At 42.0% G+C, this 12,942-nt stretch overlaps 1 protein-coding gene and 1 pseudogene across 1 annotated transcript; both read left to right on the top strand.

Moving 5' to 3' along the window:
- The first annotated feature begins 2,690 nt into the window (after window positions 1-2,690).
- Window positions 2,691-6,056, top strand: LOC140235117 (uncharacterized). Its single transcript, XM_072315157.1, has 2 exons — window positions 2,691-2,997; window positions 4,352-6,056. The coding sequence occupies exons 1-2, from the start codon at window positions 2,927-2,929 to the stop codon at window positions 5,946-5,948; spliced, it is 1,668 nt and encodes a 555-aa protein (XP_072171258.1). The 5' UTR covers window positions 2,691-2,926; the 3' UTR covers window positions 5,949-6,056.
- A 3,944-nt stretch (window positions 6,057-10,000) lies between these two features.
- Window positions 10,001-12,750, top strand: LOC140235521 (lengsin-like; annotated as a pseudogene).
- The last annotated feature ends 192 nt before the right edge of the window (window positions 12,751-12,942 follow it).

Raw genomic sequence — 12,942 nt, 5'->3', positions numbered from 1 at the left:
GGGTCACCGGTAGATGACCTATCGATCACCCGTCGGTCGCTGAGCAATTTCGTAAAAATCGGCCGGTGGCCGGTGGGAGATCGTCCAGTTGCCGATGGGGCATCGCTCGGTGACTGCTCGGACTCTGCTCGTTGCAGATCCCCACATTTCGCCAAAATTTTACTGAAATCGATCGGTGACCGACGGGAAATCGACAGGGCGCTGCTCGGTCATCGCTAGGATTTTACAGCCTGCTCAGCATCTCCAAAAACTGCTGAGCGGTGCCAAAATTTCAGCAGCGACCGAGCAGGCTACAAATCGGTCGGTCGCCGCTCTGAGTTGTGACCGTAGCCTAAGCAACAGTATTTTTACCGACAGTTCGATAGCTGCAAATCTGACATAAAGAGTACGTGGAAGGTGATCAACACAGCTTTAAAATCCAGCACTGAGGCGAATTCCCCAAATCGTATTCTGAAAGAGGGTCGCGTGATAGACATTCCAGGGGAGATGGCAGATGTATTCAATGACTTCTTCGTTAACCTTGGGCCAGATCTTGCCAAGAAAATACCTCGCTCCGGGACACCTTTTCATTCGTTTCTAAGGGATAGGAATGCACAGACTTTGTTTTTTGTTCCTATTATCGAGGAAGAAATCAAAGACATTGTTCGCAAACTAAGTAACAAGAAAAGTACAGGTGATGACGGAATTTCAGTTTTTCTTTTAAAAGATATAATAACTGAAATAATTACTCCCCTTACTTATATTTTCAATCAATCTTTGTCAACTGGAATAGTCCCTGAAAAGATGAAAACTGCTAGAGTTGTTCCAATATTTAAAAAGGGTGCTAAAGAATCGGTAAGCAATTACCGTGCAATATCTCTTTTAACTTCAATTTCAAACATTTTGGAGAAGCTTGTTCACAAACGAACTCTTAGATTCCTTATCAATTGCAATATTCTTTCAAATTTTCAGTTTGGATTCAGAAAACAGCATAGCACAACCTACGCTTTGTTAGCTTTCATTGATAAAGTGGCACATGCCTTAGACGACGCTTCCCATACCATCGGTGTTTTTCTCGACTTCTCGAAAGCGTTCGATACGATAGACCATGATATTTTGCTTTATAAGTTAAGCCATTACGGCATTCGTGGGACAGCTCTAGATTGGTTTAAAGACTACCTTACTAATAGAAAGCAATATGTTTCTCTGAACTCACAGGTTGTTTTTCACTATCATCCTTTAAATGCAAATTAAGACAGTATTTATTGAATAATTACATTAATTCAGCTCATTGAAATCTGTTTTGTGCTGTACTGTACTCCAGAGTAGTTGTCATGTTAAACCAGCTGTTTGTGCCCTCAAATTCTGTCACTGTGTTTATGACCTATACATGTGTATTCTTCCTTCTTTAAGACAGTTGGTATTTTAATTTTCTCTGCCCTGTAACTGGTTGTTGAATGTCTTTTTTTTTTTTTTTGGGGGGGGGGGAATTTGCAGGTGCATGTGTTCCCTCCTTAATACACGCAATGTATAAATTTGTAATACTTTCTAAACCGTACCATTGTTGAGTCATATTGTTATTATTGCCAGAACGACAATGGTTCATCCGCCTACAGCATGTGGCTTATCCGACCCCAAATCTGCATTAGAGAAGAATTTGCTATATAACTGTATAATTGTACTTTTTTTTTCCTCTATGTTTCGGTCATTGTTGTACCCGTGCTCCCCATCTTAATCTTTAACTCGATTTTAATTGGGACCTACGCTCAACAAGCTCGCTTTTAAGTAGGTTCCTTCATATTTCTTTAGCATTCTTTCACAGATTCCAAACCTCATAGATCGACCACTATATTGTTTTATATATTTGCAATATTTTATGTATGTCTCCAGCTTGATATCATGTACTTCATTTAATTTTATATTTGATGTATTTTTTCATCGAGAAATATGAAAATAAATTGAAATTGAAATTTGTTTGTTTGTTTGTTGTTTTTTGTTGTTGTTGGTGGGGTTTTTTTTTTTTTTTTTGGTCATTCACCTTTTTTATCGATACTATCTCTAGGTCAGAGTGGCAATAATGTATTGTAAAAACCCGTTTACAATTTCCCTATATATATATATATATATATATATATAAAAATGCGACGCGTTTCCACGAAACCAAAGATTCCTCACAGCTATGTCTAGTAGGCCTAGTAGACAATGTCTATTTTAATGGTCTCCGAGGTGGGGTCTAGGGTGGGGATATTGAGGAGGAGATATTGGAGGGGATATGGAGGAGGTTGAGGTCAAATAAAGGTGACACAGTGAACATTTCGTCCCCCCCCCCCCCCATATGAATGAACAAATATAGTATTTTAAAAGATACATAACAAAGATTCTGGGGGCATTTCATCAAACGTTTTGTCAGATATTTTTTCTGAGAAACTGTTATAAGCTAGCGAAATCCTTGCATCTGATTGGCTGAGAGCAAATTTTGTCGGAAAAAAAATCTGACCAAACCCTTGATGAAATGTCCCCAGTTCTTGGAAGAAAAAAAAAAGCAAGCGATGTAAACGTCGCATACAGTACAGTAATGAGTTTTTCATGCGCGCCCTCAGATCATACGTCACAATAACGCAATGTGAAATATGCGCTTCACCGTTTCTAGGCAAAGCCCCCTCAATAGTCACCATCATTTTTGTTTGCTTCGTTGCATTTGATACCATGGAGCAGATAAGATAGGATATTAACATAGAAGACTTCCATAACGGAGATTTTATAACTTATCCATAATTCAGAAATACGCTGGAAAAATAAGAAATATGTTACCAGACTTAAGCTGTATGTATTATTTTCTCTCTGATCAACGTTCAACTTCCATAGACAAAGCGGTACATTCTCCTTACATTTAAAAGCATCACCTAAGTGAGAACCTTATGTCTACCGAACCGTTATACTGAGATTCATGGCAATTCCATATCGAGATGTTGGGGGAGACGTCCAGAGCCACTCGAATCACGCTGGGATCAATTCCAAGTAAGTGCTAACACTAACAGGAACTCTGTACGGATTCAACAGTCCACACATGCCAAATTTGTTTGTTTGTTTGTTTGTTTCTGGAGATTGAGTCTCCATGTATTTAATCATAGTTATTACTAACTTCTTCGCGACATCTCCTTGTACATGTATTTTGTTTATGAAATTGACTTTGCAAATTGTCACAATGTTCCACATTTTACTGCGTTGCGCATTCTCTCATCTGATGATTAGGTTTGCATGAGACTAGAAACCCTGTAATGTGTCCTCGTTTTGGGGTAGACTTCCCCATGCCGGTCAATATGTTTGTGTTGATACTTCTGCCAGGCAGTTCTTCAGTCCTCAATGGGTTAAATGCCTTATATGAAGATATTTTCTTTGATATAGCCCAAAAGCTTAATCACCACAACTACAGGCATCTTAATTTGGAATCCTTTTGACATTTATATTGTTAAACCTTGCTAATTCTTTTGAGAGATTGTCTTTGGTACAATCGATGAGAAACCTGAGCTGGAAACCTTCTTCAAGGTACAGTATCAGTATATTGTTCTCACTACACGGCATTTGTTGTGGATTTTGTCGATTCATTTTGGATATTCATTTTCACTTTTCAAGTGATACTCATTTGCCTCTGATATTCGTAGAAATATTCGTAAATAATATACAATATATTCCGTCATCACATACAATATTGGTCATGTACTATATCTCTACGTAATATTAACATTGCTGTGAAATGTAGCCAAGGCAGACGTATTTCTCTCTTTCTTCTCATACAAGTTTTCATACAAGTTTCTTCCTTTGCCCTGCATAATATCAAAATATAATGACAGACAGTAGTCCATTCTTTTCAAAGTCTCTGATCCAGTCGCCACCATCATTTTCAAATATACGAGCTTATGATTAAAGTATGTAAAGTTATGATAAGTATAGGCCTTAATGACCATGTTTATTTTTTCCCCAGCCTGACTCTGTAACAGATACATTCCACAGCATTTATGCCGTTCATTTTGGTCGTTCAATGTATCATTAATGCTATTCCGTACATTTTGACATGCCTGCTCATTCAGATTAACTGGTCTTCCATGATTTGTTTGCGCTGCTTGTAAATCACAGTTGATATGTCAAATCTGTAGGTCTATGCTAAAACATTGTTCAGCTTTTATCATCAAAATGGAATGACAAGGGTCCTTTTTTATTATTCCATAGCATCAAGTAAAAATAAAACGTGATTACTACCTTTGTTAAGAGCCGGAGAAATGACAAAAAGTGGTCACACGACGTGTCTGCTTCTGTTCTATAAGTGAGTTTTACATCACTCTTTCTGGTACTGGTATTTTGATGATTTATACAGCGACCACAACAATGACAACGGCCTATTTTCTTCATACTTCTCGTCCGACGTCGGCGACGCATCGGTCGATTCGGCCATTTCCTCGACGGACCGACATGGCAAGTGGCATAAGCTTCGTACCTGGTGGGCTAAGAAGAGGCACATCAGCTGCATAACCTCTCCCAACTCGAGTGACGACAGCGACGACGATTGCCTAGATGATGAGGACGACGAGGACGGTAACTCAGCGATCTTCACCAGAGCACGATGTCGTATCATGCGAGTAGTCTGCAAACTGGATGACGTTTACAAGGGAGTCGAGAGCGTCTACCGGGCAAGATATGGACAGATCAGCGACGCGGTTGCTGACGCTTCGGCCGCCGTTCGGCTGTCCGAAGAGAAAGCCGAGTGTGTGGATCCCCTCCAGTGGGATCAGATTGCCCTACTCAGTGCTGTTGATGTCTTGCAGGCCAAGATTCGTGCAGTCCGAAAATTATTTACTAGTTACAAGATGAAAGTGCCTTCCCGAAACTCTAATATAAAAGAGCAGAATAATCCAGACGAAGAAGAACTAAATTCATCACAAACGAAACCTCGGCACAACGACGTGAAATCGACTTCATCTAAGGTCGAACGAACCAGTGAGAATTTAAGTCTCATTTTCAAACTGCTGCATACGGCGAAAAGCTGCGTCTTTGACGCGGGCGCTTGCCCTTTGATGTCGATTGGTAAATTCGTTCAGGCATTAAGAGATGAGATGGTGGGTGTTGTCAGAAATGATATGATCACGAGAGCGTTCGGAGGCCATGTTGTTGAAGGGTTGCCTTACTTTCTCACTGAAGACGATTGGACAGTTATTGATCTTCAACCGCAAGGTCACAAGCGCAGCATCGTAGAACGCTGTGTAGAGTCATCATCCAATGGTGAGGACGCCGTTTCAATCGCGTCAAGCGGATCGGGATGGGGCGCCTTTTATGAAAACTGCGGTGTCACGCCGACTTCTTCAACCTCCGTCGAACACTACCAAAGAATCGTAGCGTACTTTCGCAGCACTGCCCTGATTTGTGCGTATGTCTTCAAGCGACTGAAGGTCATCGACCAAGAGCTGGGTCGAGTGCAAAGGATGCTGGGCGAAATGCGGGATAAGCGCGTAAGGCACTGCAAGCCGTACAGCGACCGTGATGAGCTCCTCCGTCGCGTCATGCTGAAGGGCGAGACGCATCTCGACATGAGGAGAATCGCCACTACCAGCCTCAGCCCCGAGGAGTGCCGTGCGAAGCGCTTCATGATGAAGCTCGTTCTGCGCATCGAGAAGAGGGCGGAGTGCGTGCAGCAGCGCTACGACGGCTGGCGACGCGCACGCGAAATTCCACAAGTACAGCGCCCTCTGGCGGACCGCAATAGCCATGCACTCCGCGACCAGGATGCATCCTCCGAGCGTTACGTGTGCTTCAAGATCAGCGCTGGTGGCGCTGTAGTGAAGAGATATTGTGATATTAACAGTTCTTCCTTTATCCAGAAAGCCTTCGGATCCCGCGCCATTGTAGGATTTAATGTAGTCGTTTCGAATTTCCGCTGTCAACGGATTTTCACACATCGCCACTTCGAAACAAACTGATCACGAAATACAATGTTATGCAATGCGTCGGACATTTGTTCATTTTGAGAACCCTTGTATGATAGAGCCTATGTTCTCTCACGCAATGATCAATAAAGAATCACTCTTACAAAGCAGCTATTCTCACTACTTCAAAATGTTTTACGATGGTGTTCAAAGATTATCTGGAAATCCCAATACCTGACAACGCGAATTACTTGAACTTCACTGTGACTCAAACTCCCAAGACAATAATTGGATCATACCAAAATTCAAAGTCCGAAAGTATTTTTTTTTTGTATGCATGTTTTTTTTTTTTTTTCATTATGTTTACGATGTGATAGGTCTGGTGTTTGAATTCTATGTGAGACTTGAAGACTTGGTACATCCGCACGTGTCAGCCTTAATCAACACAGAACGCCGGTTTAATGATATTCGGAATATCAAGGGACAATTATGATGAGTGTAATTCACTTTCCAGTTTTAATTATAGCACAAAGTAAACCAATATGTATTATATGGATATACTATATAATGTATTTCAATATGCTTGTATGTGTGTGTACAAACACAACCAATCAGGTTGCGAAGAACATGTATATGTATCCAGTTAGCAAGTTATCTTTTTCTTCAGTGGCATGGTAATACACCACAAAAGCTATAAAAAAAAAAATATGCACAGCTCCTTCCCACGACTTATCGGTACTCTATTGCAAGGGGGTGTGGATAACTCCTTCCTTTGACTAAGAAACTTCTTATCTGTAGAGTGTATAGTATAGGCCTAACATAAGCGCGAGGTTATCATTGAAAGCCGCGATAATCAGTCGGCACAATGTCCAATCTCTACGGAGTGGTGGCGTGAAAGGGGTTTTAGGACACGATTACAGACTCAATTCGGCACTGAACAGTCTCCTCTGAATTCTGCACTGTGTCTGGATCTACACCGCAGACAATAACGGAAAAAAAAAAGAAAGATGAGCCATATTCACAGCTATAGTCCACCACCATAACTATACAATACATACTGAAGGCTGAGGCAGGACTGACAGCGTGCTTTTTTGTCCTCCCAAACAATAATTTCTTATATTCCACTTTGGGTTTATATGCCGTCCTTCTCGCTCGATCCTGTTATACTCGTCATGCATAGTCCGTCAGGTTACATCACGTTTACTTCATCAAGGGAAGCTCACACATCCCTGTTTTATATCACTACACATACTGAATATGACTCTATAAGGAACACACGTATTTCCCAAACTTGTGATAACTCACTTCTGCTTGAAGTATGCGCTAATGCAAGACTGGCAACTTTTCAATGTGAAGTATGTTACAATGTATTATACTTTCCTCAGAACGCAAGATTATAAACATTTCATCCTAGCTCCCTATTATTCGTCTGGGATGGAGGTATACTACGCAGTCAATAAACATTCCGTGTAATACTCGAGGAAAAATATATCGTTATATGAGCTGGGAAAGCATGAAAAAAAAAGCAATTATACAGAAAGTAAGACATACAACTGACATACAGACTGAGAGGAAATGTTGTGGTGTGTGGCTCAAAAATCGAGATGTGGTTTCACCCTGGACAAAACAAATCACAACAATCACTTTTCGGGAACATTTCACTTGAAGAGGAAAATCAACATGTGCCCTTCACAGTTAGAACACTGTACACTCTTTCATCGCACTGTGCTTTAAAGAGCGCTGCTACTTGTCCGGCATCTCAAAACTTTAATTCTCTTCGCAAACTTTGGCCAAAAAAAGTCTTCTTTTCTTTTCCCTCTCCCGAACTGAAGCGGAATGCTTGGAATTTTGTTCCAGTATCATCTCTTTTTTTTTTTTCTTTTTCTTTTTTTTTTTTTTTGCCTATTCTGTTCTTTATTCTGGCGCGTTGGTCCACGATAGATGCATTGTCAAGCACACTCTCTCGCTTCGCCCAATGAGCAGCAACGCTGAGCTTGATTAGCATGATAATACAACCAAGGAACTCCTTTGTCGATGGTTTCCCATTGACCAAAATGTTCCGAGACTTTCGAGTGGTCGTTTGTATTCTTCAGGCGAAAGTTTGGTTTCTCCTCTCACCACGCTTGTTTGCAGTTCCCCAGCATCGGGGTTTGTTGATCAAAGAAGGAGACAACACTGGCTCTAGTCTTCCGAAAATTTTGTTTAATGACTCCCTCGCATTTCGATTGAACGTTAATTCGAGGGTCAACAAACGCAGGAGGACGCGGGCGCCAATTACTATAGTTGACTGACCTGTTCTCCTTTCCATGGATCTTCGATAAAGAAACAGAACGCAGTTTTGAAGTTCGGCTACAGCGACTGATAAAGATACCATGCTCGATTGTACCAAACTGTGGAAGTAACTTGTTACAGGCCCTTGACTGTTCTGCTTCAAAGAGGTATGAATCTTTTTCATCCAATTTATTGCGATATAAAAATTATGCAGCGAGACTTTTATTCCAGTTCTCCACGGAATAAAACTGTACACCTGGGGGCATTTCATGAAGCATTTTGTCCGACAAAGTTGTCGGACAAATTTGCTCTCGGCCAATCGGATGTAAGGATTTTATAGCTTGTAACAGTTTGTCAGAAAAATATCTGACCAAACTGCTTCATGAAATGCCCCCCCCCCCCCCCCCGTATGATGCATCTTGATCAGTTTGTGCTACGATCAAAAATGAACGCTCGTTTAAAGACGCTACGGAGGAGCTACTTTTGATAACTGTACACATAAAAGTCTGAACAAGCCGTGCAAAATAGAATGTGATGGGGAATCTCATATTCATTGTTGTAGAGGTGCAACTGAATTTTCAACATTTCGTTTGTTTGCTGTTTGTTTGTTTTTTTAACACGACGTCGTGCAGTTTCTCGGAATAAGTATGCACCGAATACTCTCCTGAGAGCTGACATCGATAAACTTCAACATGTACATGTATGAAGTGTATTTTGATATATACATGTATATTCAAGATGTGTTGAATTTTGCAGCTATACCAGTAGGCCTACTTGTTTTCTCAGTATAGTTTCACGTGGACCTAAGGTATTTGTTGTGTTTCCTTGTTTGTTGTTTTGTTTCATTTTTTTTTTTTTTTTTTGGGGGGGGGGGGTCACACATGCTGCCACACATGTAACAGGAGCAGAGATCAGTTAAAGTACCAGCCTCTTTTATAATGGTCACACCTATGCGATTTAAATCTATATCGAGATCAGAGGGAGACTAAGAGAGTGTGACTGCCAAAGCGAAGCGAAGGAGCGTTTTACGCATTAACACACTAATGCTCATGGAATGCGTCGAATGGCTACCAGGCAAGACGTAACATCGCAGCTATAGGGGGTTTATTGTTCAACTCTTTCTCTCTCTGTAGATACCCCTTTGATATACAGATCTAAAGCGGCAGAAATCGGAACAGTCTCTGATTGAGTACGCTAATATCTCCTGCTTTAACAGGGAACGTGGCTGGAGGAACAATACCTACAGGAGTCAACTGGGCACAGCTGTGACCATTCCAAGATTCATGACAGTGACCCTTTAAAATTTCATGTTAGTTTATGACACTGTATAGTGACAGGTCAATGGTAGATTTAAGTTTACGACAGCTGTACTTTTCATATATTCGTGTTTATAGGTTAGACTGAGAATTTAGATTCATCGAATGTGTTCCTCGTTCAACTCGTTCGAGAAACATTTGGGCCCCAATTTTTTCCTCTCTCTTTCGTTTTCTTTAAAATAACAACAACTCGTAACAAATTAGTCAATGCACACGTGTGTTTCCTCTAAACATATTACATTTTACTTTTACAAAACTTAAAATTTTGCTTGCAAGCACAAGAATTGTGTGTGTGAAATTCGCCCATGGTTGTGAGCTAGTCTAACCACCTACATAATCTACTGTTTGTTCTTTTATAGGAAGCTGAAATATTCCGTACAGCGAAAAAGAAATGATGTTCATTCACTGGCGACTCGACATACAGAAAGCGATATAAAAGAAGGGGTCGGGTGTCCAACAGCTTGATGACGTCCTGTATAGGAGAGGGTCTTCAGGGCACGCATCTCCTGTGACACATCGCTTGCTTTGAAATATCGACAAATCGAGAAGTGAGTAAAGATCACTCCATTCTGGCTATAAGCATTCGTTTTCTTTTCTAAATTTGACAGCTTGCATTAGAAAGAATTCTTTACAATTATTCGCCCAACTGAAACCGAACTGTCCAACCCAATAACCCCAACCTCATCCCAAGCCTAAAACCATGACTCGGGGTTACTTAGATTTTAATAATAATAATAATAATAATAATAATAATAATAATAATAATAATAATAATAATAATAATAATAATAATGATAATAAAACAAGCTCCAACCCTAACCCTAGCTCCATACACTGGATGTATAATATCCGGGTTCAGTGGTGGTACTGTACTTTTTTGTATAGTAGGCCCCTACAATATCATGGTCTTATTTAACAGAGAAGCTATTTTTCACAGATGCCATAGACCCTTGCCATTATGGTTCCTTATTATGACCAAGGAGCTATTGTGTGTAATAGCTCCTTGGTATGACCCTGCGAGGGACAAAGTGGATGAGAACACGTATAGTTTTCAGGAAGGTTTCTAACCAGGATTTCGTGTTCGTCAGTCCTCGGTCGTATTCATTCACTGTATCATTTCGTCTGTTTACCTCAATTCCCTATGCACTTAATTATGCTTTATTTACGATCATGATGCACCAGATATCCTTCGTAAATCATCTGCATATACATGTATATGTGACAGTGTGTTTGAACGTCGCTGAAAGTAACAGAATTTCATTCAGTGATTTTTTTTTTTTAAACAGCTCCTCAAAAATTCTAGGTACAATTGTACAGTGTACTTGTGAATGTTCTTAATGCTTTTCTCATTGTCGTTTTCGCCAACACTTTGTTGTGTTACCCTATGTACTTCCTCAAGCTGTAACGCAATCCTGGTGGTCTCGCATGATGATGAGAGACAAAATATTTGTCATTCTTATAATCGCAGTATAAGAGACAATCTACGCCCATTCCAGAGCGGTGTCATGAGTTGCCACTGTTTGAAGGGTAACTATGCAAATCTCCCTTGTCCTTCCACGTCAGAAAAAGAGAGAGAACAATCATAATGCATTTCCCGACGTAATACTACATAAAATCATGAAAATAGGCATGTATGATTAAAAGTCACGACCAATGGCTTACTAGATCATTCATGATACAAGATGTACATGTAACAGTAATTTCTCATTGTTGTCCCTGTCATATCCGTTCTTGTTTCTCTCGAAGCTCATCGCGCCGTTTACAGATAATCATGGATGCGGATAAAATCCTGACGATCATCAAGAAGAACAATATCTCTATGATCCGCTTTGAGATGCCCGATGTCTACGGCATCTCGCACTGCCGCCTCTTCCCCGCGGCCGCCTTCGCAAGGAGGGTGTCCGACGGCGTGAAATTCGGCATCAGTACCGTCATGTCTTCGGATCCGATGGGGAACCTGGCAGAGGGAACCGGCTGCGGGGAAGAGATCGGCTATGGCGACTGTCTCGCGTTCCCCGATCTGGACAGCTTCCAGATCTTGCCCTGGACGCAGATCAACACGGCTAGAGTGCTAATGAATCCAACCGTGAACGGACTCCCGCTGACGGGCTACCCTAGATTCGTGGCACGGCGACAGGTGGCGAAGCTGAACGCCGTCGGGTTTTCGCTGTTGTCCACGCACAGCTTCGAATTCCACGTGGAGAACTTGCAGGAAAGGAACCCGATCTTCTCCGGGGAGGAACTTCGGCGCCACCGTCAGACTACCCTCGGCAGAGGGAATTCTGGAGCCGCTTTGCGAATATCTCCCTCAGGTCGGACTGGAGTTGGAGAACATGGACACCGGCCATGGACCAGGTCAACTAAGTATATCATACAAACCTGCATTCGGTCTCAAGGCAGCCGATAATGCTTACACGTATCGCACATCGATCAAGGAAATTGCTCGTAGGCATAACTACATGGCAAGCTTCATGACGAAACCGTATGGAGACATGGGATGTGGCTCTTCCGGACACTTCATTCACTCTATATGGGACACAAAACGCAAGGGGCCTTTACTTTTTGACAAGGAGCATCCAACGGGACTATCGAAGAATGGCCGGCATTGGGTGGCGGGGATTCTGGCACACGTTCCTGGTCTAACCATTCTCATGGGTCCCACCATCAACTGTGTGAAGCGATACGTTCCAAACGAGCTCGTGCCGGTCAATGCGACATGGGGCTATGACAATCGCAGCACGGCGGTGCGTGTGCGCATCGCAGGGGATCGAGGCACGTTCATCGAAAATCGTCTGCCATCCAGCGGGTGTAATCCCTACATCGTGATGGCGGCAACTATTGCGGCGGGCTTGGATGGCATCGCCAACAAGCTCCCCCTTCCGCCGCCCATCAAAGGCGACGTGACGGACGAGAAAGTCGTTCCTCCGTACACTGCCAGCGTGCCAAACAATCTCCATGACGCTCTGAGCGCACTCGTTGCGGACACAGTTCTCTGCGACGCCCTCGGCGACGATTTCATCAACTGTTTTCTCGCGCTCAAGCAGCAAGAGGATCGGCTGCACACGAAAGCCATGGCAACGGGAAACTCGAAGTGGGAGTACGATTACTACTTTGAGTACATGTGACGAAAGTCGAGAAGTGCACCCTCTGTGTCAGCAGACAATCTCAACACATCGTGCGTCAAACAGTAGACAGCATGTGAGGTTGATTTTAAACCCGAAACCAAACTCACCTTCCACGCTAATGCTCCTTTGAAATTGTCTCTGTATTCCATTCCAAGTCCCTAAGGGTGATCTTCAACAGTGCCCATGATTTGACAACTATATTGTGACAGCAGAAAAAGAAAAACGTCGTATTGTTCTCTCCCGATCGCCGAACAGTTATCACGAAGTAATGCATCAACTTACGTACACTCTAACCTGTCAAACTTAATTAACTTTCAGATTTTTGATAAAGACGAC

This window comes from Diadema setosum, chromosome 11 (assembly GCF_964275005.1).
Source record: "Diadema setosum chromosome 11, eeDiaSeto1, whole genome shotgun sequence".
NCBI lineage: Eukaryota > Metazoa > Echinodermata > Echinoidea > Diadematoida > Diadematidae > Diadema > Diadema setosum.
The sequence above is the reverse complement of the archived record's forward strand: the minus strand, read 5'-3'. Positions and strand labels throughout refer to the sequence as shown.